Source organism: Triturus cristatus, chromosome 10, assembly GCF_964204655.1.
Source record: "Triturus cristatus chromosome 10, aTriCri1.1, whole genome shotgun sequence".
Classification (NCBI taxonomy): domain Eukaryota; kingdom Metazoa; phylum Chordata; class Amphibia; order Caudata; family Salamandridae; genus Triturus; species Triturus cristatus.
The window spans coordinates 547,769,103-547,784,778 of record NC_140593.1 but is presented as its reverse complement, the minus strand read 5'-3'; the positions used below and the strand labels follow the sequence as shown (position 1 = coordinate 547,784,778).

Sequence of the window (15,676 nt, the reverse complement as noted above, 5' to 3'; positions counted from 1 at the left end):
TTCCATCTGAACTGCAGATACCTCTGACTCTTTTCCTCCATCGGAATCGTAAAATACGCATCCTTGAGGTCTAGCTTCACCAACCAATCCTTGTCTTGTAGAATATCCCTTAAAAGATGAATTCCTTCCATCTTGAAATGTCTGTATACCACATAAAAATGTAATTCCCTCAAATTGATAACTGGTCTCCATCCTTTTTCCTTTTTTTCCACCAAAAACAAATTGCTCACAAAACCTACTTGCTTCTCTTCTACCTCCACTATCGCCCCTTTTTCCAACATGTTCTCTATCTCCTCCCAGACGATTCTTTCCTGACTCTCTTTGAAAACCAACTCCCTTGGCTCTTTTTCCTGTAAAGGTACTTCTGCAAACTCTATCTCGAAACCCGTCACTGTCTTCAACACCCACATGTCTTTTGTTATCTCTCTCCATTTCTCTACAAAATTCCTCAACCTTCCTCCTACTTTTCCCTGGATAAAACCAATAAAAATCCTCGTATTCCTGCTTACCTGCTCCTTGGCCTGAGGACTGTCCTCTTCCTCTCGTTCCTCTTGAACGACCCCCTCTTCCTCTTTGAGGATAGAAACTGTATTGATTTTGTGTTCCTCTTCCAAATCCTCTTGAATAATATCCTTGGGCCCTATAAAAGCCTCGGCCGAAAGGTTGCCCTCTCCTTCCATAAAAACTTCCTGAAGCTCCTCCATTAAAGACCTTTCTCATATTCGTTTGGACCCTGTCCAAGGAAGTGAAAGTATTAACATACTTCCCCAACTCCTTCACTGCTCCGTCTCCAAAAAGTAATCCATTTGGGTTTTCACAAATATCTTTTCTCGCAAAATCCCCCAATTTCGGATTCATTCTAAACAAAACTGCTTTCTTCCTCTCCTCTATGAGACCAGCATTTGCATTCCCGAGGAAACATACTGCCCTCTGGCACCATCCTCTTAATAAAGCAATGTCCAAGTCCGTCCCTTTCAAAAAGGCTTCCTCTACCAAATCGAACATCCTAGCGAGTGGACCTAACACATCCAAAACTTTTTCCTCGCACTGCTTCAATGCTCTTTCTAGACCCTTCCTCGGATCTCTCCCCATTTTAAACATATAGGTAATAATTTCTGGATCTAAATTTGGAGCTAACGCGTCCTTCTCTCCAATTACTGGGCGAGAACATTCTGCCCTCATTAAGTTTCTTTCACTTCTTTCAAGTGGTCTTCTTATTCTGTATTTTATATACTCTGATACATGGCTCATCGGCCAGCATTCTGACCCTCTTGGATGCCTCACATCCTTAGGGTCAAATAATTTCTTTCCAAAAGGATCTACCATCTTTTTTACCTTTTCCTTACTTGAACACTCACTCGTGTTTTCATCCTCCGAATCACTTTTGTAATCCAAATCTAAAATATATTCATCCACTTCACTTGAATTCGCAGAGTTATTCTGCCCATCTTGTGAGCTGCTTTGAGCTCTCTTTCTTTTTGAGCCGCTTTGGACTCCTACCCCTCCTGCACCATTTTCCTGATGCTTCTTTTTCTCCTTACACTTTCCTCCAATCTTTTCTTTACATCTCTCGTTCTCCTCTACTGAAAAGTATTCCTCATCCTCTTGTGAGACCGGCCTTCTCACATCAGCTAATGCAGCACCAACTGCTTCCTTTATCATTTTCCTTAGCTCTTCTTTCATCTCACTACTTGAATTCCCTGTACTCTCCTCTGTCGTCATATTCCCTTATTTCTTTCCCTCAAATCCGTTCTCGTAACCGTCACCTCGTTAAAACTCAATGCTCCTCTCTCTCCGTTTTTCTCTTCTACGATGCGTTGCCTAGCAACGCTACACACACGCTACTCCTCTAACCAGAAAAACAACTTCTACCTACTTTAAAAAACACACCCATTGTTCCTCCTATTCTTCTGCGCATGCGCAACTAACTACCCACTACGCACTCAAAAATAAACTCGGCTGCCTTTGCGCGCTCATATCCTCATGAAATGGCCGATGTTTACCTCGCGCACTAACACATCCTCGAGCGCATCGCAACGGTAAGAAATTCTTTTAATTTCTAAACACCTACTTTATTATTATCTTTCGCCATGTTATACCTTCCGCTTTATGCCCAAGCCATTTTCAACCTCTTCCTATAAATACATTATTCCGTTTTTTTTTTTTTTTTAAATGAACTAAATCACACACCCTTACATCCAATACCAAAACAGTCCATAAATTGGACTTCCCATTCACCTCTCGCTACTTTCAATCTACACACTCATCTTAAATACAAATTCACTCATTACTCTTATAATCATAGTACTTATCTGCTCCAGAAGCAGCAAACAAAAGAGGAAGAAGATGGCGGTCGGCAGGATCTTATGGGACTTGAGTGTTCTGTTTTAGTGTTTTACGTTTGGTTCTGTTCTAAGTACTTTGGAGTGCTGCAGAGGTGGCGAATAAAAGGTGTTTATGCATAATGATAGCCTCCTGTCTTGCCATAAAATCCATATTCGTGTAGCGATTCAACACCCAAAGGCCAGGGTTGATCTGTATTACATAAAGACAAAAAAACATCATCCGCATAGAACCATAGCTTAACCTTCATCCCATATTTTAGCCCAGAGCGTCCTTATGTTGAACGGACAAAGCCATGGGTTGAATAACAGTATTTACTAATAAAAGTGCAACGAAGGCATCCCAACCTTGTTTCCCAGCCATTCTTAAAAATGTATTTAACCACATTTTCTATCTTTGCTGCTGAAGCTTCAGTATACAAAGCCCTGATTGTATCCCTGAAGCCTTCTCCACATCCAAACTTAAACAGCACCAGACACACAAGACCGGCTAATTTTAACAAATACATTCTTGGCATCAATAATTTTTTCAACGAAATGCTGAACACTTCTCTATTTTAGTCCACTTTGGGCCAAATGTAGGTAATTTCTATTTACCGATTCCTAAATACAGAATTTTACCGATTCGGTATTTAAGAATCGGTAAATAGAATGTAGGCAAAAAAAAAAAAAAAAAAAAAATCGGTAAATTTTACCGATTCGGTAATATTCGTTATTACCGATTCGGTATTTACCGAATCGGTAATAAGGCATACCTTCCCATTCATTCTTATGGGCCTGGAGGCCCATAGGAATGAATGGGAAGCCATTCACTATTACCAATTCGGTAAATACCGAATCGGTAATAGGGGGAGCATATTCAAGGGTGGCAGGGTGTCACATTGACACCCTGTTGCACCACTGAATCGTGCAGGTGTGCACATGTGGCGCACATACATGCCCTAAGGGCATGTATGTCTGCCACATGGCACTTTTAAAAAAGCACAAAATTGCTTTTGAAAAGGTATTCGGTATTTACCATCAACTTGTAGTTGGTGGTAAATAACGAATCCTTAAATCAAAAATGCACTCACTTGAGTGCTCCCTACATAGGATTTAAGGATTCGGTAATTTACCGAATCGGTATGATTTCTTAAACTACCGAATCGGTAAATTACCGAATCCTTAAAACCTGCCTCCTACATTAGAAAGGGCTAAATACCGGTCGGTAATGGGAAAATTACCGATTTTCGGCCGTTACCGACCGGTATTTAGCTATCTACATATGGCCCTTTGTCTCTAAGTTTCCGAATATGATTACTGCCAAATATACTTTTAATAAATACAGATAGAGAGGTTCCTAGCATTGCCGTCGTAAAAGCTTGAATGCAAATTGCTTATGATTTTGTTAGTCTGTTTTAAATCCACATTTAACAGACTAACTGGTCTATAATCCATACATTTACAAAGATCCCCTTGTGGTTTAGGTAACAGAGAAGTTTATCTAGTGCAAATACTAAAGAACATGATTTGATTTTTCAATATGTAGTTAAATAGTAATAGTAACTGCCTGAAAACTCGTTTTTTTAAGAAGTGAAGTCATTAGCATTTTTTGATTTTTCCATTCTTTAGAAGCTAAATTGCAGTTTTGATCTCAGCTATGAACATAAACCTATATGGGTTGCTTTAGAGAGATTGACAAACAATAGCATTCATTTCCTCAAATTTAAGTCACCATTTCATTATAATATAGCTTGCAAACTATATCCTTAATCATTCATTGTATCCTTCAATAGTAGTATCTCACCAGAATCCTCAACAGTAGAGCATACCCTCCTGGAACTTTCAATCTTTTTAAACCTAGGTTCTCATAATTTGTCAATCTTATTTTATGTACCCAGAAAGCACGTTGGGTAACAAAAATGTATACTATTCCACCTTTATGTCCAACAATTGATTCATTTCTGTCCAATTTTAGGCTAAGTCTACTAGAGAGCACATGCACTGTCTATTGCAAGCCATAGTGTGGTTTACCAAGAACATAGAGGGGCTTGCCATGCAACAGTTGATGTTCTTGCACCAAGGATATTGTGCTGCATAACTTAATACTTATAAAGGTCCCAAAAGCGAGACCCGTTGGCTATGCCAATGCTTGTTTGATTAAGCTATGCCTCATCCATTTTTCACCCCGTCCTACTTCTAGCCTGGCTCTATCCTGGACACCGCATCTGTATAAACATGAGTAAAGAATCTAGATTGGGGCTTTGAAGGCGGTGTATACATGCAGAGTCAGTGCAAAAGAACAGCTGGCGTCTGCTCGGGTTTTTCAGACAATGGTAAAGCCTCAAGTAAAGTTTACTCAGATAGCATATCTTGTTGTGCAGCCTTAGAACGCGATGATTGCACAAGGCACCATGCTGCGGATTCTTACCGTTACCTCATTTGTGTGTTTTTCTCAAAGCTCTATTTACCTCTGGGCATCCCTTGTTTGTGATCTTTTGCTATATAAACCCATGTAACCATCGTTCAGTGTGCTTCCTCCTTGAGTATCTCTATGGTGTTTGTCGGACAAGGCCCCATTCATGAATGCTAATAAATAATCATTGGTTTGTACTTTACTCCAGTGTCGATTCCTCCTTACTTGATAAGAATCCGTGGATGAAGGGTGACCGTGCACCAGTGGGTTATCAATAATCCGCTTCCACACTCTCAGCAGTTTTTACCTCCTTTGACATTAAGTGAAGCATGCATGCATACCAGCAGCTTTCTAAAGTTTATAGAAAGTAAATTATTAGAAATTACTTTAAATTCCAACTTGCAGGATTTTGTTTCCCCAACAATTAAATGTTTCGACAAACCAGAGGAACGTCAAAAAGCACACCCACATTTAATCAAGATTTTTCTTTTCAGATCTGCTTCTTAGGGATCCAAAGCAAAGCACTGAAATTAAAAAAAAAAACGTGACTCGTGAACATTTCACAACAAGGAAATCGTTTTTTTACCTGTTCCAGAATCCGGCATTATTCTCATAGTTCTGTGGCACAATATTGGACAGATAGAAGGTTTCAGCCATTGCTTGCTGTAACAAGAAAAATAAATCAGAAGTTAAAATAATGAAATAGTGAAGTGTGTTTGGGCACGATATGAAAATGGATGAAATCTTAACTCAAAAGGATGATGACAGAGCTCTATAGCCAGACATAACCATTCTTTTGTAAGGGGAAATAGAGATACAAGTGGGCCACGTATTGGATGGCAAGTAGCATGCACACATTGCAGCTCTCTTAACCAGCAGCAAATGCAAGTTAAAAGGTGATGGCTGCTAATGAACCACAGAATACAAAGAAATCCCAGGGTCTAAACATGTAACAATAGTATACATAAATCAAACAATACTCCTTATATAAAGAATGTGTGTGAACAAACATATGAGTTTATGAAATCATCCAAGGGCAGGTCCCTTGCTAGGACGTAATCCCTCACTCACCAGAGGTGACATGCTTCATCATAGGGATTCTCCTCCCAAAGGAAACCCCTAGTTCCTTAGGGGCTACAACCCCCTCACTGTGAGGGAGGAGCTCTGGGATGTTTTGTTGGAGTACATGGGGTATCCTAAACCCACTTATGATTAGCCAAGAGTGTGAGTGAAGTCGCAGCGCAAATTAAACAATAATGTGAAACAAAAATGAAAAATCAAGTGAATTGTAAAACTGGCTAGAAGGCATAGAACAACAATTTTAATAGAGATAGGTCTACTGTCAGGATTAAAAATGCAGTGCACCAGTGGTATGGATTTAAACCGCTATGGTGTGATGATTACTGGTCAACATGTTTCAGCCTATATGAACCATATTGGGATCAGGCTTTCGTCAGGACCTTAGGCAATTAATGCTGCTGCTGAAATATAGTGAATGATTGAGTCAAACTAAAAAGGATATTGGACCAAAATATAGTCTTTAGTCTGCAAATAACACACATGTCATGATACCTGCAGGTAAAGAACAACAACACAATTATAAGAATGTGTATGCTATAATAATAACTGGTCATAGTAAAGAAATCCGCATTGGATGAATGCATTCAACAAAAAAACCTTACCCGCTATGGTCACTTTTGCGGAGGCCTAGTCTGGACATCATCCCAGTAGACGAGCCAGACAAACTATCTTTCCCAGCAGCAGCATCAGAACACGTATTCAGTGATCTGAGACAGACAGCTGTTCTGGCAGGAAAAGGGCAGGGCAAGAGTGCGTGAAGCAACAGGTGCAGGCAGAATGTTTTTCAGGCATAGAAAGGGGTGTGCAGGACAAGGTCTTAAGGAGTGAAAATTAAGCTGAGCACTCCATTTCAAAAGATACATGCCTTCAGAATCTAGAGGGGTCATTCAGGTACAGTCTACTTCGGTTCGTAAGAGACCAAGGAGAACAAAAGTGGGAGCATTTGCTAGCAGCTATGCGGCTGTGAGAGTTTCAAGAGCATGTTAGCAGCTTCTGCCTCCCTCCTGGGGAAAATGAAAAAACTATCTTGAGGGTGGTGAAGAGTTTTGCAGGGCGCCAATATTTTTTGGTGCAGCCTAGACAGCGCTTGCGCTGTCTGGAAGATCTGTTGTATGTACTTTGTGGGATCTGGAGATCAGCCCTAGGACTTGTCTGCTTCTGCCTTTGCTTAAGGACTTTTTTTCTGTTCATCTGCCTCTATTTAACGGTCTTGATAGAAAACGACCAGTAGAGGTCAGTAAAATACCAGAATTGCTTTCTGCTTTGGGACTTTATTTTTTGTATTTTCCTCGCAACTGCCTCTCTTTAACTTTCTTGATAGACAACGACCAACAGAGGTCAGTAAAATACCAGAATAAATTTAGCATTCCCTAGATTCCAGGCCATAGAAACTTGTATCCAACGAGCACCCGTAGAAAATAATATTTTGTTCAAATCTTGTACTTTAAGTGATATGACCACCGAAGGGGCTGATTTTATATAAAAAACAGAGCTTTCGACAATACAATTTCCCACTGATAGGTAGTATTTCTCTCCATGTGTTCCCATACCTGGCATGTTTCGCGGTTTGGTGCTTACTTTCCCTCCATGTTAAAAAACAGTAGATGTTTCAGCACCCAGGCTAATGTGCTACATAGCTAAATACCTATAAGGTTCCAAAGGCAAGACCAATTGCATTGCAAATTCTTGTATATTTGAGCAACAAAGTGGTGAGACTGCTAAAGGAGGAGGCAGAAAAATATGTCACCTTGTTAGAAAGGAGGGGAATGGGAACGTGGAGCAAGTTGAGGTAGTAGGTTCCTTTTTTTAGCATACAGGGGTATCAGGAACGCACTGAGGAAATTTCATTTTAAAAATGCTTCAAGACCCCCATAATTACACACACAAACGCACGCCACAGGACCTTCTTCCAAACAGTTCAGGCAATTGCAAGATATATGTACAGGACACAAAAAGGTGGATACTTTCCTCATCCACAATGAAGTGTTTTTAACCATGAGGTTGGTATATCCGTTGAGTTATCATCTTACGCACTAAAAATCCACTGTGGATGGTGAGCCACCATAATTCGATTAATTGCTACAGTGTTTAGTGAAGACCAAGCATGTGGCATAAGAGTCAAAGGAAAGAGTGTTTTCATGAGAGATTCAGAGAGATGGCAAGCAAGAGATTTCAAATTACATTACGTCATGGTAGAAACGCTTTTCAAAGGCGGGAAATAAGTAGGTATCGGTAACTCAAGTTGTCTTATGTTTTCTATCTTCAGAGCAACTTTACAAATCCAGTCAAGACACCAGTGGCAGTAACAATACTTTTAAACAAAAGTTCAACGTAAGTGGTACAACTGTCCTTGATACAGAGGCTGTCATTTAACAGCAGATTATGAAGCCTGCACACCCAGCATTTGAAAGCATTTCCTGATCCCATGTCTTAAAGCCTTATGTAATATAAAAAGGGCCCCCACCGTCGAAAACTTGTTATTTCCTGCAGGTGCCATATGTCCTCGCGACCAGCCACTCTTCCAATAATCTTCATTGGTAGCGCTAAATATTTGTGGGATGTTAGGATCTGGCTTGAATTTACAATGTCGGCGATCAGCTGTACCTGGAGGAGGAGTAATGGAAGTCCCCATGATGAGCATTACAATACCAACCATTTATTTTGGACATGTGCAATCCTAGAAATAAGATATAGCCACATTTTTTAAAACTACAGTGTTCTTATGTTCGCAACAGATGACAGATCAGTGAAATTAAAAATTGGCGTTAGTTTTGTTTCATTGCAAAAACGAATAAAATCTTTGTGGTTTACCACCTGTTGGTGACAAGAGTAATAGATCCCCACATACAAAACTATATTTCAACTAATAGGGTCATGAATAGGTTATGCCAATGCACACTTATCTGGAGGTACTTACGACCCTGCTGAAAGAATGCCACATCATCCATCATATGGTGGCCAGATTGGTTGCTTCTATCTTTTACTCTTCCCCTATGAGCTGCTTCGGTAGCGCCATTGGCTCCCTGCGAAACAACGTGTACGTTTCAAAACCCCATCCACTGTGAATAAATCTTGATCTAGGATAGCTCCAGCATCTATTCACTCCAATATTGTGTTCCCTGAAGGAGTCGGGGATCCACCTCTTGTAATTTAATGGCCAACCCTAGATTTCATGAATGGTGATCAGCAGGGTTTGCTCCCACCCCCCAATAAACACAGCTAAACTCTGGACTTCTTTTACCCCAATTTAAGTGCTGATTTTTTTTAATTTAATTTTCGTCATTGGCCTAAAATATGGCTGTTTATACAAGCTTTTAATAACCCTTATGATGTTTTAGCTTTTTTTTCTCCAGTTACATTTGGCATAGTGCCTAGGGATCACTGGTGTTAGAGCGCATAACCAATGCTGATAATACAACTACATTTGGAAGTCAATAGAGAGCAAGCTTATCGTTTAATGGTAACCTGCATTGTAAATATATAAAAATACAGCTACAACCAAAACATGTAAAATCATCTAAGGAACAACATATTTGGAACTGCTTACCACATCTAAAGAGTTCAGATTGCCTTGTCTTTATACCTTTTCCTGAATGAAGAATACGTACATACGACCAGCATTTAACTTTAGAGCACGCCAAAAAACGAACACAATTTCTGCATCTTCACTGGCTCCACGTACCTACTACTTTGCTTTTGGAAATGTGTTCTATCACCCATCTAGGTATTCGTTTCTCCTGATCATAGGACAGTGCATGATTTGCGTAGTGTCTGATCTCTGCTCCAACCACAGGGAGTCCATACTCTTTCAGCAGATGGTCTTCACACGGTTCTGTGGAAAAAAAAGAGAAGTCGGGAACAAATTTGTGACCATTATTATCAGATCAGATTTTGGGTACGCCTAGGAAATTTCCTCGTAATCGCAGGTCAATCTAAAACATCAAACATTTTGTGATGCATTCATTTGTAACATCTTTTGCCATTCGCTTTGTCATTTACTCAAGATAGCGTTAAACCGAAACGATCTTCTGGCTGGAGTAGTAGAACCAACATCACACTTGCCTGTTTATTACTGAACTACATTGACAAAGAAAATTAAAAATACACCAGAGCCCACACAACCACACTAATCTGAACCACAGGCGATGGCTCTCGCTCTGATCTGTACTAAGTGCATTTTCTCATTTGAGCAATCTGGGCACAATAAAGAGCTCAGCTGAAGAAGAGCGTCAAGAAGCCAAGTGAACCAGACTGCGTGTTACAGGCATGTGGACTGCCTGCCCACCAATGGCCAGGACTGGAAGTGCCAGACAACACAAGGATTGTTCTCATTCACCCAACTAGACACGTCTGGTGTTAAGGAACAACTGCTTATCTTGACAACAAGAGTTCCCTTGCACAGAGAACAAAAGTGTTCCATAGAGCTGGTGCCTAAGGTCGGTTTAAAGACCGGTTAGTAACCTATGGTATTCTTACCACCAGGAGGCCTTCGGTGGTTTAATTGTGGTCCCCTATTTATCAACCCATGGACAGCTGACTGCGTCATGGCTCGGCTGGCTGTGTTCCTTCTGGGGCTCGTTGGCTGTGAATGCTCCCTTCCACAGTGGCCGAGAGCTCCTAGACGTGAACCGTAGTTAGTATTATGTAATTTTAGAAATTAACTTACAGGACTGGTAAGTGTGCATTATTTATTATTAATGTAATGTTACTCTACTATTCCAACCTTGTTTTTTCTTCCTGTGTTTTTTTTCTAATGATTGCAAACTTACATTGAAATATTTAATTTCATTTTGTAAAGCACTTAGCTTAAAAGCAGTAAGGTAAATTCCAATAAATGAAAAAGATTTAAATATACATACTTGTGAGGGCTCAAGCTATAGTTTCTTCAGTTAACTACAACTGGTGAATTTCTGTTTTTTTGTTTGTTTAAAATTGTTAGACATTTCATCCTTAGGGTGGTCTTCCGCCAACTTTTTGCCTGCTTACCTCCACTTTTTGCGGTAACTTTTTGTTGGGCTAAGGACTCTGAGCACTTTACCACTGCTGACCAGTGCAAAGTGCACACACTTCTCCTCTAAACATGGGAACATTGGTGTACACCTGATTGGCATGTTTAGTTTACCTGTAAGTTCCTTGTAAAGTGGTATACCATATACCCAGGGCCTGTAAATTAAATGCTACTTCCGAGTCTGCAGCACGGATTGTGCCACCCACCCAAGTAGCCTTTTAAACCTGTCTCGGGCCTGCCATTGCAGGGCCTGTGTGTGCAGTTTCCTGCCACTTCGACTTAGCATCTAAAACAACTTGCCAAGCCTTACACTCATGTACTTTTAAGTTTAAAATGTCCTGGAAGTCACAAACAGCTACATATGTTTTTCACTGCTGTGAGGCCTACTCTGCTCATAGGCTAGCATTGTGGATTCCTTAAACGCTTTAAGCTATAATTCCTGATCAGAAAGAAGTAGCAATATCATGTTTCATTTCTTTGGAATGGTGGTGATAAATCCTCTTTAGTGGTAAAGTTGGACTTGACATTACCAATTTAGAAATGTCACTATTAGAAAGAGGGCATTTCTCTCTCTCTTCAGCGGGTCCTGTCTGAGACCGGTAGCCGGCCTGCCCTCCATTGCGGTCGGTCTGAGCTTTCAATCTGCATTGGTCCCTTGCGACCTCAAGTAACATTTTGACCGCTAGTGACTTCTAAGCAAAGTTTTCACATTTAATCTTTAAAAATCCCTATGTCGACTGCTACTTATTGGAATTTTCTCGTTTTGGTCTTGTTTTACTCAGATAAATATTTTTCTTTTTTTAACGCTTTGTGGAGACTTGTTGTGGTATTTTCATTGAGTTACAGTAATTTAAGTGTTGCACAAATACTTTACACATTGCCTCTAAGGTTAAGCCAGACTACTCTGTGCCAAGCTACCAGAGGGTGAGCACTGGCTAATTTAGAGTGTGTATATGACTTACCCTGACTAGAGACTAGTCTCTACTTGGGCAGGAGGCAAACCTCTGCCAACTAGAAGCACCCACTTCTAACACAAATGTTACGTTTTAACTGAAATTTTCACCTAATTAGAATGCCACTTTAACCTTAGTATTTTTCAGTGAATTTCTCGGGTTTTTGTTTTAAAGTAAAGTAATATTTTATGGCCATACCTTACGATACCATCCCTGCACGACGCACAGTCTGCCCCATCCCTAAATTCCTGTTGATGGCCAACCATGTACAGCCTTTGACCATGTGTGTGGTGGGGTTGGGTGCAGAGCCTGGCCTGTGGGGAGGCCCTGTGCCCAACTCCCCTGTGGGTGGCCACACACCTCCACCTGAAAATAAGAACATCAACCCTGGGGGATGGGGTAACCAGGGCCTTTAAATGGCCCAGAGAGGGAGGCCACACACCACCCCTCCCAAAACAAATACCATTGCACCAATCCACAGATCCTGGCACAACATGGGGCTTATTTTATTTAAAAAGGGTGGCAGCCTACCCCTTTTCTCATTATTTCTTTTTTAGTTTTTTACATTTTTCTACATATCCGCAGTCAAATTAAAAAAAAGAATACATTTTTGGCTCCAAGTGCCCCACCCACCTAGCCAAGGAAGTCGTGCGTCCCTACACTGCTCCCATTATGTATTTTCCTATTCTTTTTTGAGGACAGGGGACTGGGTCACCGAGTCCCAAAATAGTTGCAGCAACATCTTTGTTTATGAGAGCCAATCAGACCTTAGTTATAGATGGGTTCCCTGATCCTTCAAGTCTTGGTTAACTCTTATTTAACCAGCTATTTTTGGAGTTAAATAGTGATATGTGCTCCAGATATAATCAGATAGTAGTGGGGTGGAGGATTTCAATTTTTGGTAGGATACTTCACTAAGGGCCCCCCACAGATAGTGGATGATGTGCCCCCCCCATCAGGGTGGGTGTCTATCAGTATTTCTACCCATGGATCTAGAGATCCTGGCCTCCTCTCTGGCAGCTGTTAAATCTGGATCATCGGAAGACCCTTGTCGCCCTTGCGTTTTAAGCAGCCCTTCCCACTCTGGGGGGGCATGCTTTGCCTCTTCTGAACACTTCATTGGCATCGGTAAAAGTGCCTCTGAGATTTAAGAGGGCTAGGTTAGCACGCTGTTAAAGAAGGCGAGAGCTGATCCCAAAAACGTAAATAACTATCTCCGAGTTTTTCTGCTGCCATTTCCACCTAAAACACTGGAGCGGCATGTAACTAGGATCATTACAAAATTCATGCAAGATCAGCAAGTGCTCCATCCTCACCATTCAGGCTTTTGGGTCAATCATAGTAATGAGTTAGGGATGCTCTCGGTTCTGGATGAACTTACGAGTGGTGGCTGATATGAACAGTCCCTCTGTATTGATCTTGCTGGACCTTACAGCAGCATTTGACACGGTTGACCATCAAGTGCTCCTGTACCGGTTAATGGTATGCGGTATTACAGGGTCCGCACTCCTATGGATTTAATCGTTTCTGAATGACCGGTCACAGAGGTTGCAGATGGATGGCATGTCTCTAGAGAAGAATTGCTCTCTTGTGGGGTTCCCCAGGGATCTACACTATCCCCACTGCTGTTCAATATTTCTTTATACCCTCTCATTGCAGCATTAGCACCATTGGATTGCCAACTGTTCAACTAAGCAGATGACACTATAAGTTGGTCTTACGGATCAAATGTTCCACGCAGGAACAATTGAACATTCAGAATATTCTACAGTTCACTGTGAACTGGATGACAGCTAACTCGCTGAAAGTGAATCCTCATAGAACAGAAATTCTAGCTATCACTAAGAAAAGGTATCCATGGAGGGATGTGTTTTAGCAATGGGAGTTAGGTCCCATCCCAGACTCCATGCCAGTAGTGAAAAGTCTCAGTATAAAGCTGGATAGTAACCTGTCAATGGCTAGGCAGGTTGCAACAGCGTGCAGGAGGTACACAGGCCTCTTGAGGCATCTCCAGAAACTGGTTCCTATACTCTTCTTTGCTACTATGTGAACAGTGGTGGCTGCATTGACCATGTCACAGCTGGATTATGGTAATGCCCTGTACATTGCCCTCCCCAATAAGCTGTTGGGTAAGCTTCAGGTGGTTATGAATGATGCAGCAAGACTACTGTTCAAGCTACCAAGACAGGCACGTGCTACGCCACTGCTGCAACAACCGCATTGGCTGCATAAGAGGTTGCATGGCACAGTTCCTTCTTATATTAAGGAACGTCTAATGCAATACGTGCCTGGATGCAGTCTATGCCCCTCAGAGGCATTTTTGCTGACCTGCCCACACATCAAAAAAACTACTTTGGGCTGTTGGGAATTTTCTGTATGATACCACAGATATGGAATGGACTTCCGGAAGATTTGAGGAAAGAAACTGCTTTCCTTTCGGGAGAGATTGAAAACTTTCCTATTTAAACAAGCTTTCAGAAGAGATCCATATTTCTTATCCCATCAATAACAGAAGGAACATGTTATCATAACCCTTAGGCAAGTAGTTTCACTGGGTAATTTAATATGGCCATTTGTGCTGCAAAGTACATTTAGATGGGTAACTTCCAGGAAATTGGTAAATAACGGCCACATGTTTCATCGCCAAATAACAAAACAGTTCCTTCACTGTGCTGACCTAAATTTCCAGATTGACAGTATTATCCTACTCAAGCTCCATGGGCGTATATCCGCAATTTTGAAACAAAATGGAGGACATAACATGAAATCAATGACTTGAAGAACCTACCGAAAATGGTATATGGGCATAAACTCAAGCACAACCTGCCCCAACTGCAAGTGAAACTGGTATCTTGACTCATGTTGGCTCTGTCAAAATGCTAATTCAGCATGTGTGCTGAGGCCTAGACCTGCCTTTGATAATGCTAAGTTACAGAGCTTGCTCTGTGACCCAGAGGGACACACCAAGCGTGGCCCCATAACCAATGTATGACTACTGCCCATGTTCTGGGTTGATCACATAAAGAAGAGGTAGCAGCGTACTGAGTGTTGTAATTTATTATTATTCATCAGGTCATTTCCTGTGTCAGAAGGGAGTATGGTCTATTGTCCCCACTCATGTAATGTTTCACTTTAGTGTAACCCCCAGACACTTGCGCTGACCTTTCTTGTTCATGTATGTAGGGTGAATGTGCAGCACATGCATGGTAACCAGACTCTGTGTATAGTCAGAGTCTGAGTGCCGGAACCATTGGGCCCATTTTGGAAGGTTCATGATTTAGCAAGGCACAAGTTGAAGGTAGATTTAGCTTCTGCCGACAATGGAAATGTATGGACTGTGCCAGGACAAGATGGTGTTAGTGTAGCACACCCGTCACTATCACGAAAGGATATCCCCATGTTTAGATGGGACTACTCAGCAATTCAACTGCTTGATCAGCAAGGAGGGAGAATGGAGGGGGTGATCACGGGGGAAATCGGGCAGGAACAACAGGTACCACAGCAGGACTGGAGCCTACTGGTCTGGCGGAACCCTCACCCTTGGTTATTTTGGCTACTATCAAACAGATGCAGGAGGAGGTCAGGAATGATAATCGTCAGGCTTGACAAGCTTAAAAAAAACTAAAGAGAGTGGTCAGAAAGATAAACAAAACCTGCTCTGAGATTTCAGAAAGAATGACTATGGTGCACATTTGCACAGAAACTCATGAAATGGAGGTTGCGGAATTAAAGACTCCGAGAATATCCCAAGATCCCAAGTTAACGGATAGGACGTGGAAACTAGAGGAGCAGGAAAACAGACAGTGGAGAAACAATTTGAGACAGCTGGTTATTCCAGAGGGCAGCGAAGGAGGGAACCACAAGGGATATATAGTCCAACTCCTAAAGCATGCCTTTC

At 41.4% G+C, this 15,676-nt stretch overlaps 1 protein-coding gene across 3 annotated transcripts in view; it reads right to left on the bottom strand.

Annotated features, from left to right (window-relative positions):
- Positions 1–15,676, bottom strand: part of EXOG (exo/endonuclease G) — a 319,256-nt gene that overhangs the window by 101,458 nt on the left and 202,122 nt on the right. For all 3 annotated transcript variants that reach the window (XM_085632028.1, XM_085632029.1, XM_085632030.1), the window contains 3 exons: positions 9,500–9,649; positions 8,282–8,421; positions 5,324–5,400 (listed from right to left, as the gene is read on the bottom strand). In XM_085632028.1, the coding sequence (XP_085488154.1) occupies positions 5,324–5,400; positions 8,282–8,421; positions 9,500–9,649 (367 nt within the window). The remainder of the gene's footprint in view (positions 1–5,323; positions 5,401–8,281; positions 8,422–9,499; positions 9,650–15,676) is intronic.